The 22,688-nt window shown below is 45.4% G+C and overlaps 1 protein-coding gene across 10 annotated transcripts in view; it reads right to left on the reverse strand.

Moving 5' to 3' along the window:
* CSMD2 (CUB and Sushi multiple domains 2) overlaps positions 1-22,688 on the reverse strand; it is a 610,060-nt gene that overhangs the window by 213,688 nt on the left and 373,684 nt on the right. For all 10 annotated transcript variants that reach the window (XM_045476609.1, XM_045476606.1, XM_045476605.1 and 7 more), the window contains 3 exons: positions 14,843-15,169; positions 10,532-10,726; positions 493-631 (listed from right to left, as the gene is read on the reverse strand). In XM_045476609.1, coding sequence (XP_045332565.1) covers positions 493-631; positions 10,532-10,726; positions 14,843-15,169 — 661 coding nt within the window. The remainder of the gene's footprint in view (positions 1-492; positions 632-10,531; positions 10,727-14,842; positions 15,170-22,688) is intronic.

Raw genomic sequence — 22,688 nt, forward strand, 5'->3', positions numbered from 1 at the left:
AGTTTGTCTTCAAAGCTGGGTGACTACTTTCTCTACCCAAGGGAAGCACCTGGGGTGGGAGGGGGAAGTGGGGGCATCTGAGCAGGCTTTGGGTCAGAGGTCAGGAAGGCTGTCCTCCCATATTGCAAATTTCAGAGTTCTGTTCTTCAGATGCCAATGACTGCTTCAATGACTGGTGGGTCTATCTCCCATTCTCCCTCCTTGGGGGTAAGGGAGCCAGAGAGGCTCTGACATCCCAAGTGATATCCCCATCTTCTGCTCACCCCTCTGGTCATAAACAGCACAAACCCCACTACTGAGGTGGGACCAAGGCCAAGGGCAAAGCCAGTGTGGTCTGTCCCCACTCCCCAGGGCAATTTGCTCCAGTGTTCTCTGGCTTGGCTGACATTTCAGCATCGGTGCTGGTCCTTGTCGCTCAACCCCAGGTGCCCTCCCACACCACTCCTTAGAAGACCCCCTTGCTGCTGCCTCCAAGGTTGTGGGTGCAGGTACCTGTCGAAGGTGATTTTGATGGGGTAGCCTGGCTGGGCTTCGATCACCCAGGCACAGCTCAGAGCATCCTTGTAGAAGCCAGGCCAGCCTGGAGATAGGATGGTGCCACTGGGTGAAGTCAGATGACCACCGCAGGGAGCTGGGGGACAGAAGGGAGAGAAGGAGTTTTCTTGAGGGGACAAGTGAACAAACAGATAAAAACTCTCTCTATAAAACATATCTGCCAACAAGTATTGTTTTTGTTTTTACGGAGACTTACGTAAACTATATAAGCTGTGAGTTCTGTCTATTGGGATCTTTATAGATACAGCCCACTTACATCATTTGGACTTTTATTAAAGGCCGGAGGGGAGAAATAAAAATAATCCTTTAAACAAAGTCCTCTGCCATTCTGGAGGGGCTGAAGTACAGCTGATATTTGGGTCACACTGGTTTTTCACTTTGTTCCTTGCTCAATCAGCAGGCTTGTGGCAAAGGCAGAGACCAGGCAATCTCCTCATGCCTGGCGTGGTCTGGCACTGGGCAATGGGCAGACCCTGATGCTAGGCTTGGAGCACCAGCACACCCTGTTCTGCTATAAGCTCTGTGAGGGCAGGGACCTTATTTTTTTTTCAACGTTTATTTATTTTTGGGACAGAGAGAGACAGAGCATGAACGGGGGAGGGGCAGAGAGAGAGGGAGACACAGAATCGGAAACAGGCTCCAGGCTCTGAGCCATCAGCCCAGAGCCCGACGTGGGGCTCAAACTCACGGACCACGAGATCGTGACCTGGCTGAAGTCGGACGCTTAACCGACTGCGCCACCCAGGCGCCCCGGCAGGGACCTTATTAATGGTCTAATACAAGTTGGGATTCCCAGCATTTAGCCTAGAGCTTGGCACACAGTTATCAATGATTGCTGCTTGAATGAATAAATGAATGGATGGAAGGTTCATGGCAGGTGGCTCCACAAGACACTGCGTGGTCCAGACACGCCTCTGATCCTGCCACGCCTGTTATCTCAGTCCTTTGGTCTCTCTCTGCCCATCCCTTAGCGTCCCGTCCCCATCCGCCTCACCACTGCCTCTCCTGCCTCCAGACTCTTGGTCCTTGTGGTGCTCCTTAGAGCTACTCCAGTCCTCCTCCTTCAGGCACGTGGTCAGCTTTCGTCACCCACCCCTTTTCAAGCTATGCTAGGCCATGTGACTGCTTTGCCCAAAAAAGTGAGGACAGAAGCAGCACGTGTCATGCCCACGGGGAACCTTTAGGAACCGGTGCATGGTTTGCAGTTTCCTGCCTCAGTGACTATGAGAGCGTGTCAAGATGGAAGTCCCTCCAAGCTGGGCCTTTAAGTGACTCTGAGGAGTAGAGCCACTGATGACCAGTGTCAAACATGCAGCTCAGGTAGTCTGTGTGAGATAGAAACTCCTGCTTTCAAGCCACTGAGATTTAGAGGTTGTATGTCAGTGCAGTCTAACCTAACCCACCCAGACTAATACACATGCCTCCCCAGGACTATAACTAACACCCACGCTGTGGCCACTGTCGCCACCACTGCCACTCACGGGCTCACACGGACACCCAGACTAATACACATGCCTCCCCAGGACTACAACTAACACCCATGCTGTGGCCACTGTCGCCACCACTGCCACTCATAGGCTCACACGGACAGTCACGTTCATTCCTCATAAAACACAAACCCTGTGAGGGTGGCGCTATTATCCTCTGCATTTTACAGCTAAGAGAGGGTTATGGATGTTAAGCAACCAGCCCTGTGTTAACAAGAACTAGAGCCTGGATTCAGACCTAGGAAGACAGCATAAATCCAGAGATCCTAAACTAAGCAGGCTCCCAGTTTTAAAAGAACCTCTGCTTCCTTTGGAATCCCTTGCTATGAAGCTATCAGATGCCAAAAATGCCCTGAACAGGACCAGGAAGGAAATAAAAAGCTATCCCCACTTGTATCTCTGCAATATTGTATATGTTTATCTCTAGGTAATCAGTCTCATAAAACATGGTCAAATATACGCCTTTCCTTCTCTCAATTCTATAAACTTCTTGGAAACATCTAAAAATAATTGTCAAGAACTCTTCATAGAATGTTACATTAGGAAGTTTAATTAACATGAGATATAATAACAATAATAATAGTACTAGAAGTAGAAACCCATGCCAATGACTTACGATGCTACTTTATGTGTATTATCTCATTGAAAGGCACACGACATTTACACAGTTATTATGCCTGTTTTACAGAGGAGAAAACTAAGGCTAAGCAGGCTAAAAGATGAGATCAAGAACTAATGGAGTCAGAGCTGGGATTTCACTTCAAGACCTCTGTCTCTAAATCCCCCTGCGGCACATAATGGTAGACAGCTGTAAGTGGCAGGAATGAGCTCACAGGGATTGAGAGTTTATTGTGTGTCAGGGCTTAACGTGGATTATTCTTGTGACAACTGCAACACTAAAAGACAGATACTACTGTTATCCTCATTTTATAGGTGGGGATTATCACCCCATTTTCAGTTAAGTTGAGGCTTGGAGAAACTTAAGTAGGAATATAGCATTTATACCAAATATCCAGAGAGTAAAGTGCAACGTGAGGATTGTCACTTCTTGGGTAATCCCAGTTTTCCGGATCCATCCTTGCACCTCCCTGAACCTGCGAATGTGTTCCCCTGTTTCTCCGATGGACACACGAGACCTTGGAGGTGGAGGGGAGTGGGCCTACTGTTCCATCCCTGGGGTCTCCATGCAGGTATTAGCCTCAGCAGAAGCTGGGACTCTCTCTTGGCTTCAATTCAGCAAGGGCCCTGCCTCTTGGGTTGTGGATTGCAATATCCTCACTTACTCTCCAGAAAGCTGTAGCTCACACAGCCACTTCGGGGCACAAATCTCAACAAAACCCTATCTGAAACAGGGAAACCCAGATCCTGCCTTTGCTAGTCACCACTTTGTGTTTTTCCGCTGTGTTGTTTCAATGCTTTGGCTGGTTCACCTCTTCTTCTGCCCATGTGATGCTCAGATGACCTCTCTATGCATTCAGTCCTTCACACCCGCTGGTTCATTTTCACATGCCAGGGTGACAGGTGCCAGGCACAGAGGAGGCGGGGGAGGGCTCCTGAATGCAATGTGTCTTTAACATTTGAAAAGACGCTCAGTCTCACTCTAACAAAATAGATACTAAAACTACAATGAGAAATGACTTCTCATCCATACGATAGGCAAAACCCAAATTTAATGACATGTGAGGCTAAGGGAAACCTGGTACTCTAGCACCTTGCTGGTGGAAATGCAAAATAGCCCAACCCCTGGGAAGTGAAATTTGGGAATGTCTAGCAAAACTCTTATGTGTTTGCTCTCTGACCCAGCAGTTCTCCTAGAACTCTATCCCAAAGATACACTTGCAAAACTATGACGTGTATACATACAAGGGCTATACAAGGCAGCACTATCTGTGATAGCAAAGGAGTGGAAAGGACCCAAATGTTCAGCAACGGGGAGCAGACTGAATGAACTGGGGTATCAACAAGATGTACGATGCAGCTGTGAGCAAGCATGAGGAATATTCTATATAATGCCAGGGAGTGGTCCCCAGAATATATTAGCAAGTGAATAAAAAGCAAGGTAAAGAGGTAAAAAGTAATTGTATGATTCAATTTAGCTAAGAGAGGGGAGGGACACACACACACACACACACACACACACACACACTCACTCACTCACGTTAACAATCGATAAAGAGTAAGCCAAAAACACATGATTATCTATGGAGAGGAGGAGGAAAGGGGGTAGAGAAGAAAGGGGTAAAAGCTAGATTTTCTCAGAACATACCTTCTTTTAGGGGTTTAACTTTGGAACTGTGTAACTGTTTTTTCACCACTAAAAAGAAAGACTTAAAGTTGATAAGTGGTTTCTCAAAACTCAACAACAGAGTAAACGAAATGAAAATGGTACGGGGTCACTTGCTAGCACCATCACACACGGAGAGACTAGCGAAAGAGATTTTAGAGCGCTGTCCATCCCTAGTAGGATCCCGGAATGAGAGGAATTGCAAGTAAAACAACTTAAACCATCTGCAGTGATCACATTGCTGTTGCCAGTGGTGGTAGTTCAATTCCGAGACTCTTGAGTATGTGTTAGGGAATGAGAAATGACGCTGGTGTTGTAGGGAGCCGGAATTTTCAGCAGGAATGAGAGCAGGTCCTGATATGACATCAAGAAAGTGAAAAAGTAAGTGTTCTTACATCTGAAATGAAATGAGCCCATTATGCATTTTATGTTTAAAAAATGATTCTTTAGCTCTGTTCATTGAAAAGCCTTAGAGACAAGGGCCTACTCAATAGTAATAATTATGCCTGGTGCCCAGACTCTTAAGTATCATTTTCCACTAAAAAAGGGACCAGGGCTCCTTGGAGAAATGGCTGATTCCAGGTCAGGGACAGAAAATGTTCAAGATGAGGTTGGGCCACTTTCAAAAGGCTCCCACTGGCCGATGGGACAATTTGAGCATCGGTTAGAATAATAATTGCAGTGGATTTAAATGCATAAAATATGTTCAAATCCACTGGACTGTAATGATATTTAAAAGTGTTCAACTTTAGAAGATGTCAGGGAATCAGCTCATTGATATAAAAACTGCTAAAAAGAGGAAAATAATTAAGTTTTTCTCCTGCCTTTCCTTTATGAACTGTACCTCAGGGTAACCAAATAGTTGATGAGGGTGAGTTTTCTTTAAGTATTCCAGCTTATAAAAGATGAAATGATAGCATGTAGGCATTCCGCACTCCCCAGGCAAGGGCCACTGATGGCTCCTAACATCCTCAAATGAGAGACAACCAGACATTTGCGCCTCTGATGGTGGCACAGAGCCCTGCCCGTAAAATATTCCGGTCAAAAAATGGAACCTAAATCTGATTAGGTTTGTAAGTCCTACTGCCAACTAAAGGAAATATAAGAGAGACAGGACCATGTTAAAGAACCTCCCAGGGACATAATTGTCAAAATTCAGAGTGCAGGAGACACCTCAGGATAAATGACCTGGCTTCTTCAACAAAAAAAATCGCAAGGGGTTGGGGTAGACATCCACAGATTAAGACAGGTAAAACACACATGCTAACTATAATGTATGAACCTAAGGAGGATTCTGATTTTTTAAAAATATTTTAAAAATAAAGTGTTAGAGGGCCGCCGGGGTGGCTCAGTTCATTAAGCATCCAACTTTGGCTCAGGTCACACGATCTCACAGTTTGTGGGTTTGAGCCCCGCATCGGGCTCTGTGCTGACAGCTCGGAGCCTGGAGCCTGCTTCGGATTCTGTGTCTCCATCTCTGTCTCTGCTCCTCCTCTGCTCATGCTCTGTCTCTGTCTCTGTCTCTCTCTCAAAACTAAATAAACATTAAAAAATTAAAAATAAAGTGTTAAATAATCATGGAAGTTTGATTGCATTAATTGATTAATAGGGGGCCTTAAACAGGTAGTCGTTCAGGCTAAATAAAATCGTCAGGGTGGGGCCCTGATCCAAGAGGACTGGTGTCCTTATAAGAGGAGGAAGAGACACCAGGGATGTGCACACAGAGAAAAGGCCACATGAGGACACAGTGAGAGGGTGGCCATGTGCAAGCCAAGGAAGAAGAGGCTTCAGGGGGAACTAAACCTGCCAGCACCTTGATCTTGGGCTTACGGCTTCAGAATGGAGAGAAAACAAATTTCTGTTGTTTAAGCTGCCCAGGCTGTGGTGTTTTGTTACAATGACATGAGATGACTAATACACTGGGCTTCTGGTGAGGGGCTGGTGGTCCCAACTGAGGGACGGCCCACCTCTCCTGACCTCTGAGGTTAAAGCTGTGCCAGGCAAGGAGCAATCGGGAACAGTGACAGAGCACAAGAGTATGACGAACTAGTCCTCAGGGAGCCTCACAAGGTGCTGGACACCGATCTACATGTGCTGTTTCTTTTCCTGTATGTTTTACCTTCATAGCAACCCATAAGGAGGGTACTGATATTAGCCTCACTTCAAGGTTGAGGAAACAGTTACAGGGAGGGTAGGTAACTGGTCCAGAAGCACACAGCCAGGAAGTGGCAGAGACAGGATTCAAACCCGGGTGGTCTGGTTCCAGAAATTTTAAGTGGTTGCTAACCACGTGGGAATGCCCACCCTCATACTGCCCTCAGAGGGGTTTTAGGTGACTAGGTGTCGAGCGTGAATGACAAGAAGTAGAGTAAGCCTTGCCCTGGGGTCTGCTAACTCCACCATTTTGTGGCAGAATAAAAGGAGAATGAACTCTGGGGTCAGAGAGACCTCATTTGGTGATTAAGAGTGGTGGTTCTGGAATCAAGAGTCCTTGGGTTGGAATCTTGACTCTCCCATTCATTTAGCTGTGTGATCTTAAGCAAGTTACTTAGCTACTCTGTGCTTCAGTTTTTCTCATCTGTGAAATGAGGACACTAACAGGACTTACCTCCTTGGATTGTCATGAGGATTCGATAGGACAATGCATGCAAAGCACTTGGCCTGGTATCTAACACTCAGTAAATGCTCAAATATTACCGGCCAGGGGGATCTCAGGCAAGTCAATTCACCTCACTGATTTGCAGCTTTCTCGTGCTTACAGCATGATCGCATCTTTTTCACAAGAGTGACCAGAAGATTAAGTGAGATCACGTTAGAGACCCAATAACTCCTCTTACTTCTTCCTCGGAGGCCTAAATGAGCTACAGCTACCACTTTGATTCCTCTTGTGGGAATGGGGAGGACTGGCCTTCTGTCTTTTTTACAGGACTTTTTAATTTTCTGATTATAAAAGTAACACATCTGGCAGACATACAGAGAAAAACAATGTGGACGTGTTTACACCGAGCTGTCAAACCATTTTCCTCTAGGGAGCGGGACTGGGAAATGAGAATTTTCACTTTGAACTTTATCTCACGTATTGTTTAAGTTTTTTACAACCACCAAGTATTACTGTAAAAATGAGAATCAATTTATCTCCTTTATCCCCCCAGTGTATTTCTTATAAGTAGCATATTTTTTTAAACCCAGTTTGAGCTTCTTTGTCTTTTAATAAGGAGTTTAATTACCTTTACTGCCATAACTGATATGTTTGTCTTACAGCTGTCATTTTGTTTTATGCTGTCAATTTCTGATGCTTCCATGTGGTGTCCTGCCTTTTGCAACAGGCAATATGTTTCCTTTTGTTTTATTTTTCTACTGGGATAGGAGTAGAAAAGTTGCTTTTCATCCTATTTGTGGCTACTTTGAAGTCTTTCATAAACAGGGTGGAAATTATATTCTCTGTAGTGAAATAATTCAAGACGAATACAGAAACAGTGGAGCCAAGAGTCTGGGTTTGAACTCTGGCTCCACTACTTACAAGCTGGGAGGACCCCGGGCAAGTGACTTAACCTCTCTGCACCCCAGTGGGGACAACAATTATACCTACTTCCTGCCCGATGCAAGGCTGAGATGAGGTGACACCTGTAAAATACTTATCCCCATGGGGTATGGTTACTTGGTTCTTCCGGAAAAAAGACGAGGAAGAGGTGAATGTGGGGGACAGATAACCGGGCAAGCCTGTGTAGACGCCTTCACTACCTGGAAGGCTTTTTTAGTACATTTCTGGCTTTAAACATATGGATCCCCTATGTCCTCAGTTCTCTAGATAAGGGGTCAGCAAACTGCAGCCTGGGGGCCAAATCTGGCCCATCCACTTAAGCACTGTCTAAGGCTGTGTCTGTGTAATGATGCCTGAGTTGAGTAGAGACCATATGGCCCACAAAACCAAAGATACCTCCTCGCTGGCCCTTTAAGAAAGTTTGCCGACTTGCGTTTTAGAGCAACCAGATGATCATCTTTCTTTCTAAATTTAGGAGAAGACGCCATTTTCTCCCTTGTCCCATTATAGCCTCTCAAAAGCTAAGTGGCTCTTAGCATATATTAAAAGATTTTTTAAAAGACCATTAGCTTCTGCATTTAATTGTCCACAAGGTGGGGATACTTAATCAAAAACAAAACTAGAAAAAATGGAAAAGACAAAAGATGCTGATTACAAAGCGGGGTTCTCCTGAGGCTGGGATGTTGAGGGAAAGGAGCCACGGGGAGGCCAGGTCCCAGGGGCTCCTCCACCCCATCTGCTCCACTGGTTTAAGTCTGGGATTGGCCACCTGAGTTGGGGTCCCTCACGTGCCCCTCTGCTATGTCGCTCCCTAGGTCCCCGAAAACCAGTTTGGCAGCAAATGCCCACCACCCTGAGGAAACTGAGCAGGCTCTCCCCTGGGCCAAGTTCAGAGTCTCTCCAACGGGCTGCCCCCTATTTCTGGCTGCTTGCTGACCACGAACGCCCGGGTCCCCCATCCTCCCAAGGGAATGGATGAGATAGTTTTAATTTCAAAATTAGGACTGTGCCTATGAAACAGTGAGTCCAATTCTCCCATGCATTCATACGTGGTCTCGAGTATTCCACTGCACTGGTGGAGCTAGGGTCTAGAAGCACCCGATTCAGGAGGGTGGGCAAGGAAGTGGATTCTGCCTCCTCAGAGGGGGCCAGCTCCACTGAGATCAAGTTGCCACAGGCTTTTGGGACCCTGGGAGACTGGGCTTCTGCCCGGAAGAGAATCTAGGTGGGGAGACAGGACCAAAGGCCACGGAACTGGTAAAGAAAAATGATATGGTGTTGAGACCAAGTGTCCAATAGAGTGGTCCAGCAGTGGCCCAAGGCAAACAAAAGGAATTAGGAAAAAGGAGGGAGACAGCGGGGAAGAGTGAGAGACAGCGGGGAAGATGCCTCGGATGAGATGGGCCAAGACGAGGACAACCAAAGAAGTCAGAGGACAGAATGAGGGAGAATAAGGGGCAATCTCACGGAGCTTACAAACCAGTGACAGCACAGCTAACAGTTTGGGGTACTTACTTTATGCCAGGAACTACCCTTTATATATGTATCTTATTATTATCCCCTCCCTTTTGTTTTTGCTGGAAGAAGCAGAGGCTAAGAGGGAAAAGGTGATTTGCCAGGATTCCAGCCTACACCCCAAGGACTCGAAAGCCCACTGTAAACCCAGACCCTCTGCCACAAGCACTGAGTGGTCAGCGGTCTCTCCTGTCCTCTCCCCTCCCCCACCCGTCACCTCTGGGGCTGTGCTTTCTCTAAGGCCCCCTTTTGTTCTCCTGTTCTTCCCACCTGCTGGCCAGGGTGCTCAGATTTGGGCCTGGGGACTGGGTACGTAAAGAGGTCAGTTAGGTCTCCAACTCTGTCCACCACGTGAAATGACAGGAAGAAGCTTTCTGCTCCCAAAAGGAGAGGACTACAGCCCCTACCTCCACGGCCCCCGTCAAGGGGGGCCTCCAAGGGGCCCGTGGATACTCACCTTTCATCCATCATTATCAGGGGCCTGTTCTGTGCCAGGCACTGTGCTTGGTATGCACATCCGATACGATTCCTGGCCTCGAGAAGCTTAATCTGTGTTTTAAATGCCTGCAGCTTGGTAGAACGGATGGCTGGTCTCTGCAACTAAGTCAAAACCTGTTCTGTGCGGCGAGGCAGGATCGAGGGGATGCCATAGTAACCCCGTGCTTGCTTCCAGCTGTGTTCCTTCTGGCTGGTCTGCCCGTAGCCTTCTGAAGGCTGACCCCAAGGGTACGAAGGCAGCATTTAACAGGAGCACAAAGGCCAGGGCTGAGAGATGTCCCGGGGAACCGGGGAAGATGAGCATGTGGAGGGGAGAGAGGCAAGCAGCCGGAAAGACCCGAAGTTCCATGGCATTGCCAATGCTTTGGGCTCATGGAGCTCCCCTGGGCAGGAGCTGGAAGCAGGGCTCCTAAGAGCTGTGGTACTGAGAGAGCTCCCAGTTGAAAGAAGAAGTGTTTTTGATGTCTGAACACCTGAACCCAGAATTTCTCCAGTTTAATCTCTGGTTACAATTCAAATTTCTACACGAAGTAGTTCTGTAAAGCCCCTGCCATCCCAGTGTGAGGGTGAGAGGGTGGCCTGGGTCCTGAAAGAAGAGGAAGGACCCTCTCTGGCTGACAGCCACAGTCCCCAGCCCTGGCAGGCACGTACCTTCACATCGCAGCACGGCGCTGTTCCAGACCACGCTGCCCTCCTTCAGGATGCAGGTGATGGTCTCCGAGCCCTGAGTCCCGAGGAAGCCTTCGTCACAGAGGAAGGAGATGGAGCTTCCCAGCTGGAGGCTGTCACCAAACCGTTTGCCATTTACCGGAACGCCAGGATCTGGGCACTCGTTGTGTCGGAAGGCTGTGGGGACGGGGGTCAAGGACGTGATTAGGTAGAGCTGGTGTGCAGAGGGACCCCCAAAGAAAACAAGCTCCATTATGATAGTCAACCCTAGACCTCTGCCACTTCCACGAGAACCTGCCACGCTGGAGAGAGAGCCGGACGCTCTAGAGGCAGGTACCCCAGAACCAATGAGCCACACTGGGCATGAAGTGGGTGGTTGTTAGACTTGATCTCCTGCCTTCCTGAGCACTGAATCCAATTTCATCCTAAGAAACATATATCGATCAGGCAGTGGATTAAGTATTTCTCATGTAGTTCATTTACATCATATGATTCCGGGAAGTAGACACGATCACCCCAGTTTACAAATGAGGAAACTGAGGTTCAACGTGGCTTAGGAGCAGGGCTGCCTCCTCCTGTCACATCCATTCGATGCGTCCCTAACTTCAGACAGTATGAGATCATTTATGTTGCAGATGAGCTGGACTCCAAGTCCTGTGGCACTAAGAGACACTAAGCATTATAAAGTAGGTGCCCTGGACTCAACCCTGTCTGAAGCCATTTCCTTCATTTCCTTGTGTGTTGTCAGGCTGCCTCTCACTCTGTCTGGGTAACTGATACCGCAGCGGGGATGGGGCAGAGGAAAGAGAGCACTTGCCGGTTTGATTGAGCTTTGCTCCTTGTTAGTTACATGGGTCTGGGCAACTTACATAATCTAGCTGAACCTTCATTTCCTGACCTATAAAATGGAGACAGTACTACACTGGCAGGGTCATTCTAGGATAGAAATAATAGGGAAGTTGATATGAATTTGAAAGTGGAGAATGTCCGGGACTGCACCTGACAGATGGTAAGTACTCCTTGAGTATGAGTCCCCTTCCTTCTTCCCCACTGGGTCTCCACTGAGCTCGTTCCCAGCCTGCCTTGATTAGGGGTGCCGTGGTTCTCATACTCCGGTCTCTGAGCCACACCCCATCTGCATCCCTGCTGTTGTGAGCGTGGCGCTTTCCAGGCAAGACCAGGCTCCATGGCTGCGCAGGCACATGCCCCCTTAAATTAAGAACTCAATCTGCAAGCCTCTGAAATTCCCTAGTGATTGAAACATTTGCACAACCAGAAACAGAAGGGCCCCGGGGGCTGCGGGGTCTTGCTGGAGGCAAGAGACCTGAAAAGCTAGGGATCCTTCCTACTGATGGGGAGCTGCGGGACCATGCAATGTGGAGAGGACTGTGATGATCCCTTGCAGCCTCGCGGATGCCCCAGCACTCTTCCCACTGAATTGCTAAGCCCAGCTCAGCCCAGACTTAGTCTCCCCACCTTCTTCATTGGCAACGGTGACCGTGAGGTTGCTTTGACATTTAGAAAGATGGTGTGGGAAGAAGAGTGGTGTTCGGGGCCCAGAAGTCTGGACACACATGTCTCTTCAAAACCCAATCAGTCACATGTGTGCACGCTCACATGTGCACGCACACAGGGACGCACACATGCAGGGATATGAAGCTACTTCCAACATCTGGGTGCAAAGGTTCTAAATCAAGGATTGACGTACTGCTCAGTTCTACCTGTGCACTTTTTCAAGCCTCAGTTTCCTGGCATGTAGAAGGGGTAGAAAGAGCTTAGCTACTGAAGTTTCTGCTGAGCAGCTGGTGGTGATGGCCACGGAGGCACTCACACAGCAGGTGCTCAGGAGACGGCAGCTACCATCTTCATTGTTCAAAATGCCCCACAGAAGGATTAGCTCTGAGGAGCGCTGGGGATGAAAATGGGCTCACTGATCCTTGTTACCGGATCAAGCTTCAAGTCAGCACAAGGGGAACCTCCCAGGGCTCTCTTGCTATGGGGAAGCTACCTGGGAGGTGAGCTCCCTGACACTGGGCAGATTAAAGCTCAGCCTAGATGATCATCATCTGCATGTGACCGAGGAGTTTGATGTCCGAGTCCCCAAACACTTGTCCGTGGACTATTGTTGCACCAGCTACAGCAGAATCACTTCAGAAGCCTGTAAAAATGTAGATTATGGGGCTTCGTCCCCTTAGGGATTCTGATTCAGCAATGGGGCCTGGATTTAAAACAATTACTTCTATTTATCCATCCAACTATCTGTATAAATGCACAGAAAAATATCTGATGTCTGCAATAATGTTTACTGGTAAGAATCATTTCTGGGTGGGGGGATTTTAGGGTCGTAGTTAGTACTTTCTCTTTGATCTGCCCCATTTGTTGAGTATTTATGTGTTAGATGCATGTCATTTTTCTAGTGGTAGAGACGCCCTGGAGAGGAATGCTAGGTAATAGCTCGATCCTCACTTAGGTCAGATCTGCTGCCTTTTGCCTCTCCCCCCACCCCTGGGGACTTAGCATGTGCTGCTTTCTGGAAAGAGGGCACTTCCTAGGTTTAGCTAGGAGACTCAGTAGCCAGTTTGTCCCAGGCTCCCCGTTGACGTCTGCACCTGCTGAACCTGCGGAGTTTCCAGCCCTCCCCATGCTGCAAAGTGGGCTCCCTGGCATACTTCTTACCCTTCTTCCTACTCCTACCAGGGAGAGAAAAAGGGCATTACTCACTCATGGATCTCTCCATTTAGTAAATACTTACTGATCCTTACCAGGTGCAGACACTGTGCTGGGCAGAGAGGATAGGAAGATATGCGTGCATACCTGTACCTTTCCAGAGCTCACTATCTCATGGTAAAGCAAGGATGAGGGTAGATAAGCTAGAAGCTAGAGCGGCAGTGCTAGACTGGGAAGACTGAGGAAGACAGACTGGGTTCTGCTTCCTCCTGCCTGTGGATGGTGGGAAGCTCTCCAGATCCCTGGAGGAGGCATGCCCTGAGAAGACTGATTGTTTCTAGCAAGTTTACTATCCTGAAGAAGGTGCTGAAGGGAACATCAGGAAAGGGCTTTAGCTTGGGTAGTTCCTTAGAATCTGAGGTCCCCAATGGTCCACCATTTGGCACCTGCTGTCTTCAGCTCAACTAGACCCCAGGGACAGGCGGGACAAGGAAGCAAGACCTCTATGCCAAGGAGTGGGGTGGGGGCTAGGAGATCAGTTCTGTCAAAAAGTACCAGACTGGGGCGCCTGGGTGGCTCAGTCAGTTCAGCGTCTGACTCGATTTTGGCTCAGCTCATGATCTCACAGTGATGAGCTCAAGCCCCTTATCGGGTTGTGAGCTGAGCACGGAGCCTGCTTAAGATTCTCTCTCTCTTCCTCTGCCCCTACCCCACTCTCTCTTAAAAAAAAAAGTACCAGACTATGTGAATGTTTGTGTGCATAGAGTGAAGTGTGAATTGGGGGCTTGCATTTTACAAGAAGCCTCTGGAAGAGGTTAATTGCTCAGGCAGACCCAGCTTCAGCCCCACTTGACTGTTTGCCATTAGCTAAGTTCACTGGGTCTACAGTAAACTCATTATGACCTGATAAGCACTTGTTGCTATCACTGGCAGCTTGCTATTTCCATCCCACCCTGACTATCACCCCAGGAGACACAGACATGGAAAGAATTACCCCTTAGCTTCAAGCTGCTTCTAGAGAAGGGGCCCAGTGTGAAAACTGGAGGTGATAACTTTTGGACTGTGGGCCTGAGAGGGGCAATGAAGAAATGCCCCCAAAACAAGGCTAAGAAAGTTCAGTTCCAAGCAGAAACACTGCTTGGGACCATTGTTTGTGATTTGACTATGGGGGTGGGAACTGGGCAAAGTGTGGTGCAAGAGCCCCACTGGGGCTCCCTGAAGTCAACAGTAAGCAGGTGTTCAAGGACAGGGAGGGGCACAATGGAGTGGGATGGGCAACGATGTGCGGCTGACACAGGCTTCATCTCCCTTGGGCTCTTTCTGGTTCTAATTGGGCCTTCTAGGAGGGGGAGGCGGAGAGGGAAAAATGAGGTTCCAGCCTTGTTATACATTACATATGGCGCCTATAGGAAATAGATGCTCAAAAGAGAGCCACGTGGTAGGAAAGAGCACCCTCGCCAGCAGCCTGCACTTTCTGCTTTTCCTGGCCTTGCCGGAGCACCATGCCTTGGCACTGCAGCCCTGCAAAGCCCTTGGAGCTGGCCCACCCATGTCAATGCTCCTCCATGGAGGCACCCTGGACCAGGCCCAGAGGCTGATGTGCAGAAGGACCGAGTGGGGACTCACTGGTGAAAGTGATGTTGAAACCCCTCTTCCCTGTGGAGTGGTCAGTCTGGAACTCGAGACGGGCCACGTGGCCGCTGCTTGTGATGGAAGAGGGGAGCTGGTTTCCTGAGAAGGTGCCCAGGACTGGGGCCTCGGCCGTGGCCCCATCCTTGATGACCAGGAAGTCGAACTGAGGTTCTACATCGATGTCGTTGAAAGCCAGGTGGATGCGGCTCTCAGGCCGGGCCAGGATGAGCCAGACACAGTGGAGGTGGTTGCCGTAGTCCTCTGGGTAGTTGGGCGACAGGACGACCCCAGAGGGGCTGGTGAAGTTGAAGAAGCAAGAAACTGTAAGAGAAGAGCGGTGGAGGTCAGTGAGCATCTCTGCACTCTGCCTGGGCTACTGAGGGTTGGCACAGGGAACATTTCTTTAGTCTAAAGAGCAGCAGAAAGAAATGATGACACAGGGTTGGGCCAGACTGGCTGGGCTCTGAGCTCTAGGAGGGAGACACGTTGGCTCCATGCTCGGTATGGTGCTGGGAAGGGCCCCTCTGGCAAACCACAGACATGGTGGAGTTGGTCTACTCTTGGCCCCTCTCCCCCTTACAGCGTGCTCATCCCAGGAAGTGTCTGTAAGTTCCTGGTCCCTTGTATCGGGGAAAAACCATCCTTCAAGCTTAAGTAGGGTCACAGAGCCCAGCTTCTCCTAGCTGGTGGTGATCCGTTGGCTGGTAACCAGGGTCTGGGTATGCCAAGTCCATTTCTCCTCTTTAAACACTTTTGGTGGGAAAATAATAGGTATGCCCTGGGGATTCTGGCAACCTTGAAGTTACATACGTATGCTAAGGAGGTGCTGGGTAAACATTGTCTCTCAGAGACCAGAGCTTTGGAAGAAACCTGGGGCAGGGGTCATGGTGCCTCATCTGGATGCCTTGCCCTCTTCCTGTCGTCTCTCCTACTTTACCCTAAGGACACACTCTTCTGAAAATCCTTATTTTCAACCCTTTTCATGCCAGTGACTAACAGACCCTGGAACAAGGCTGAGGCAAGGGAAATGCTATAAATGGAAAAACAAACAAGCGAACATTAAACCAAAATTAAAAAGGAAAAGAATACAATGAAAAAAATTGCAACAGACATGCCAAAGGGTAAATATCAATATTAAATTCGAGTCTTCGTAATTGTATAAGAACATCACAAAGATGAGCAAAGAATATGCTCACAGGATTCATAGGAGAAAAAATAGAATTAATATGAAAACACAGTCCATTTCACAAGTAAAAAAATAAGAAAAAATATACAGCCCAATATTGTTAAGGCTTTGTGGAAACTCATGTGTATTTATTGCCAGTTGCAGAGTAAAGTTGATATAATCCTTTCGGAAGGGAGTATATGAATTCTTATCAACAGCCACAAAACTATTCAAATATTCTGACTCAGTAATCTCTAGGAATTAATTTAAAAGAAAAAGAGCCACATGGACAAAGATGTTTATAGTGACATAATTTTATTACAGAGAAAAAATGTGAGCAACCTATATACGAGCCTAATAATAGGTGGTAAATTATAGCCTTTAATGTGATGCTGTTTGAGCGAAATCATTAAAGTGATAAATATGACCCTGTAGAAAGAAGAACGTTAAGCATCAATTTAAGTAAAACAGTAGATCATAAAATTATATGTATACTTCTGATTATAGCTATTACATTATTTATTTACATGTGGATAAAGACTGGACATGAGCCCCCGAATAAAAATTGTTTCCGAGTAATAGGTTTTGGGGTAATACTTTTTCAAAATGAAAACAATATTTAATTTTCCTGACTGCAAAAAATGAGATAGGCTTATACTAAAAATTTTTAATGTAAAAGTATAAAGAGGGTAGGAAATAATATGGACAAACATCTGAATCTCTTTATAACATTTATGTTGATGTTTGGTGTTCATAATACAGAAACTTCGGTAAGCCTAGTATTTGGCTTATTACTTATAATGAAGCTCAGGTGAAAAACAATAATGAAGTCATGCTTGCAAAACAAACACACAAAACAAAGGAACCGGTCACTCTTTATGTTGGGTTTCTCCTTCCTTCCCCTGACTCTACCAGTCTTCCCCTTTTCTATGTTAGGTATTTCTTTTCCAACCTGCTACTCAAAGCCCTTCCATCCAGTTCTGCAGAGTGAACCTGGTCCCTAAGACACATTCAGTCTCACCCTTGTAACCTCTGTGTTTTAGAGATATAGAAAGAGTCTGAGCCAAGGGGAAAGCTGGACATGAAAATGCTTTTAGGCAACACAATATATAATTAATAGTGATCATTATAATATATTAATGGCGGTTACTAAGTGCAGGCATTGTTCTGAGCACTGTCATCAATTACTCAATTTAGCTGTCACAATAACACTATTTGGTAGGTAGCCCATTTTAAAGATGAAGACACTGAGGCACATAGACGTTAAGTAATTTCCCAGGGTTGCTCGGCCAGTAAGTCGTAACAAACATCAAGTTCAAAGCCATCTGACTCCAGGAGCCAAGCTCATAGCCACCCCTCAACATCTTCTTCCAGTTTGAGAATAGTACTGCCCACTGGGCCTAATGGAGTCCTTGGGAGTGTTCTCAAAATTTGCTGAATATCAGTCTATCAGTCCTAACGACTACATTAGCATTGAAGTGGGGGGCCTCTAGGCTGGCCATGGATGCCCCCCCACCAACCCATGCCATCTCCAGCTGCAAGCATAATGCCAATTGTGAGGAATCTTAACCCAACAAGGCCAACGATCTTGAAGACAAGGGGAAAAATCATGAGCCCTGCCTACCAGTAGAACCACACCAGAGTGGACTGGAGGCAAAGAGAAGTGCTATGATTTCAGAGGGAAGACCATCACGGAAGCATGTGCACAAATGGGTTTGTTGCACAGGAGAATTTAATGAACATCATCTGAGTCCCCCACCCCCACTCCATCACTCTGTCACATTATTCTTTTTTCTTTATACCCTTTTTTCTGGGTTGCCATCTTGCAAAGCTCCAGGGGCACCATTTTGGCCAGATATATATGGTAGTTTTACCTATCACTCTCTAAAGTTATCTTGTTCACTCGTTTGTTTATGGTCCATCCCTCCCTCTCCCCAACACATGCACATATGCTCCATGACAGTAGAAATCTTGTCTGTTTGATGCCTCTGGGTCCCTAATGCCTCCCACTGTGCATGGTGCACTCATGGTGGGTGCTCAATCAGTACTTGCTGAATGAATCAATGAGTATAGTTGACCCCTGAACAGCACAGGTTTGAACTACACACATCCACTTACATGTCAAAAAAGATTTTTTTTGGATAAATACAGCACAGTACTGTAAATGTATTTTCTATTCCTATGACTTTCTTAATAACATTTGCTTTTCTCTAGCTTACTTTATTGTAAGGATACAATATATAATACACATACCATACAAAATATGTGTTAATCAACTGTTTATGTTATCGGTAAGGCTTTTGGTCAGCAGTTGGCTATTAGTAGTTCAGTTTTTAAGGAGTTAAAAGTTATATGTGGATTTTTTTTTTTATTTTTGGGACAGAGAGAGACAGAGCATGAATGGGGGAGGGGCAGAGAGAGAGGGAGACACAGAATCGGAAACAGGCTCCAGGCTCTGAGCCATCAGCCCAGAGCCTGACGCGGGGCTCGAACTCACGGACCGCGAGATCGTGACCTGGCTGAAGTCGGACGCTTAACCGACTGCGCCACCCAGGCGCCCCTGTGGATTTTTTTGACTGTACAGTGTTTGGGGGGCAGGTTGGCACCTCTACCCCCCATGTCATTCAAGGGTTAACTGTATTTAACGTTTGATACCATCTGAAAAGATGGGACATGAATACGTGTGCCTCACTTACTCATTCCGTTCCAACCCCAAAGCAACAGAATTGACCAAAGTCTGAAAAACAGGTGGATACCTGAGTCAGCTCCGGAAAATATACTGTGCCATCACTCTTAATGCATTTCTCATAGACACAGTACAGATTTGTTCCTAAATAACTTAGAGTAGAAAAGAGAGTGACCCAGCCAAGTTGCTAAACAGCAAAGCCAGTATAAACTGCTCCCAATGTCAAAGGCCATAAAAAATATATTATGCACATAACCTTCATTAAAAAAAAAAACACTCAAAGATGTTTTCTACACAACTGAGAGATGAATCAAAATGAAGAACTCAAATGGGGGGAAGTTATGGTTAATATAAAATGAAAAAGATTAGTAAGAAGCAAATAAAACATATAGTAAAGAATCTAAACAATTTCTATAAACACAGTTCTAAAACAGAATGCAAGCGTAACAAATACTCCTTTGAAGAGAAGATAAAAGATATCACTCCTGCCTAAACCCCAGGGTAGACACTGCAGATGACACTGATATAAAGCCTAAAGTTGGAGCAAGGAGATATGTTAATTTCCTCATCTTGCAAGAAACTCTGTTATATAGTTTCTGTGGTTAATTAGAGAAATATAGGTTAGAGCATGTTTTTAAAGATGTTAAGAGTAATTAGTAATAGACTGTAAAGTATCTTATCTTCAAAATTACCAAAGGGGAAAAAGGAAAGCAGTCAATTTAGCAAAAAATGGAATTCAAAGGAAAGCAACAAGGAAGCATAAAGAGGGGAAATGTAAAGTAAATGCTAAAAAAAAAAAGACAAGAGACAAACATTATTTACGACAGTACATGTATACAGGTTAATCTATCCCATTAAATTATAATCCTCATTTTGGAATAACATACGTAGCTTCCACAAAGGGACTCAGAGGTTAAAAAGAAAGGGGCCAAGACAGCTCAGACTTCACATTAGAAGAGTATTAGAATTTACAAATGCCGAGGCTCCAGAAATTCCTATGTATTTGGTGGAGTGGGTCCAGAGCATCACGGGTTTAAAAAGCTCCCCAGGTGACCCTATATGTGCAACCAAATTTTCGGAAGGACTGGTGGAGGCAAATGCAAACCACATGAATAAGGAGTTTCAATATTAAGATCAACCCCTTGGATGTTATAATATCACACCGGACTCGTGGATGATCCTTATTCTGGTCAACAGTCCTATGGCAGCTACCAAGACATGTTTCTTCTTGTACCTGGAAGGAGATGAGCTTGTAAACAGACACTAATAGAACAAGGATGTGGTCCTGCAAAGCTCGGTCTTAACACCCCAAGAAACAACTCAGATTTGTTGCCAGGACAGGAAAAGGGAGCATGTTTCATTCCAGAAAGGTCTAATCTCTCTCACTCTGGAAAATTATGTTTGCATGCTACATTGAAGTTTTTCCGTTAAGAGAACAGAGTTTGCTTCTCAGTGTCCAAAATGAGGAAAACATGAAATGTTGTCATTGGATCTTATCACCATCAATTGTCCAGGTTAAAAGAGGCAGATAAGGTGCCTACCCAATTTGGATGTAGTTATGTTCATGGATCTTGACCTTGGATAAACCTTTAAGTCAGAGGGCTCTTACCTGGCTCAGACTTTTGAAAAATAACAAAGGTGGCAAACTCATTAACAGGTGCATGCCTAATTACTGTGTGTAATATCAGATCGTTATTTGACAGGATCTTGAGTGAAAAACGCAAGGGGCGTGTTGAAAAACCCCCTCTTGTTATCTTGTCTTTTGGTGTTGTCACTGCTGGCTTCACTGCTTTCAAAACGATAATTCAATTACTGGGGGCCTGACAAAGTAAAACAAAATCCAAAGATGATATTGAGAAGATGGATGGTGCACGCATTCCAAAATGAAAATATGATAGTTATGATATGTTATGGCCCAAAGCACTGACGTAGACCAAATCAACTATTTTTAAAAAATACAAGAGTTGGAGAAAAATATACTTGTCTGAAATCAAAAGTAAATAAAGATAAAGAGGACCTGTAAAATACTCTGAGTGTATGTGCTACATGAAACTGTGTAGCAATGAGGAGCATAACCCTCTTTATAAGCGCCCATGGAATATTACAGAAACAGACTTTATTTTAGGCTACAAGGAAATCTACACAAACTTCCCCACAAAACAAAAGCTGTGGGGGCCACATTTTCTGTTCACAGCACAAATGAACTAGGAATCAGTAATAAAAGAACACAGAAAGATCTGTAAATCACTTGAGAATGCATAGAAGACTTTCTTAACTAAGTTTGTTTGTTTACTTGCATTTAATTAGTTCGTATAAAGTGCAATATTCATTTCAGACGTAGAATTCAGTGATTTGTCACCTACATACATCACCCAGTTCTCATCGCAAGGGCCCTCTTTAATACCTTGAGTTCAAAAAGGAACAGACTCTGTCAACACAGACTAGTTATATTAATGATGATGATATTAGGTCAAAGCTGTATTTCACAGAAAATTCATAGTCTTATTCATTATTAAATAATAGACAAATGAGTGAAATGAATGTGTAAGCTTAAAAGCTACAGAGAGAATAACTGAACAAGATCAAAGAAAGGAGAATAAAGTTAAGATAAAAACAGAAAAAAATAACTGGAGGGACCAATAAACAGGAAACTTCTCACTGATCTACTTAAGAAATAAAAATAGAGAGGGTATGTATACATAGAGACAGCATAGTAAAATTAAGGAGCTAAGCCAATTATAAAAGAATAGTATTATAACATACTAATAAATTTGAATTCTTGACAAAACAAAAGGTTCTAGGATTCTGAATTACCAAAATTGTGTGAAGGGAAAAACCTGAGGAAACTGGAACATACTTAAGGAGTAGGTGGTTTCATGGCTAGAACTTTAAAATTTTAAACACACCATCATAGCTATGCTATTTAAATTAATTTTGATACAAATACTCCCACAAAATTGTATGATACACATATTCACACCCACCTACTCAAACACCAACATACACACTGTGTAAAAAGAAATCCTATATGCAAATTGCTAGCAAATTAAATTCAGTCCTAAAACAACGAAAAACACAACCTATGTAATGAGAACAACAAAACTTTACTGATGGGTAGAAAAGAAAATTAAAAAATGGAGGGGAGCCTGGGTGGCTCAGTTGGTTAAGTGTCCGACTTCGGCTCAGGTCATGATCTCAAGGTTCATGAGTTCGAGCCCCATGTTGGGCTCTGTGCTGACAGCTCAGAGCCTAGAGCCTGCTTCGGATTCTGTGTCTCCCTCGCTCTCTGCCCCTCCCCTGCTTGCTCTCTCTCTCTCTCTCTCTCTCTCCCCCTCAAAAATAAATAAACATTAAAAAAATTAAAAAACAATGGGAGACAAACTATTGACCTGTTATTTTGGATGAAGAGTTCATATAATTAAAATGACAATTATCCTCAAATCATTGTATAAACTGAACATAATTCCAGGTGTGACTCACACCAATTTTTTTTCTTCCAGAACTTAAAACAATTGTAATACACAAGTGAAAAGAGCCAACCTCCTCTTAAAGTATGAGGTGTTAGTGGGCATTCCAAAATCGTCATATGTCTTAACTCACTAACCTTTATAACAACCCTCTGAGGTGGATACTACTTTCAAGTTTTACAGATGTAGAAGCTGAGTGCAGGTGTTCCGGTCACACAGCATGTGGGTAATGGGCTGGGATGCGAACCCAGTCAAACCAGTTCCAGAGCCCAAGCTCTCAGCCATGACACCTGCTTTCTCCCAGTGTAAGGAGGCTTTGCCAACTCAGACATAAAGCTTCAATAGTAAAATCTGTATTGTATTAGCTTCAGATGAGAGATCAATGGAGCCAGAAAAGTTCAGAAACAGACACAGACACCTAAAAATTTAGTATATGACAAAGGGGGCTTTTCAAACTGGGAGGACAAAGGCAGACTGACCAATTAAGGAGGCTTGGACAAATGGCTAACGAGTTGTGGAAAA

Source organism: Leopardus geoffroyi, chromosome C1, assembly GCF_018350155.1.
Source record: "Leopardus geoffroyi isolate Oge1 chromosome C1, O.geoffroyi_Oge1_pat1.0, whole genome shotgun sequence".
NCBI lineage: Eukaryota > Metazoa > Chordata > Mammalia > Carnivora > Felidae > Leopardus > Leopardus geoffroyi.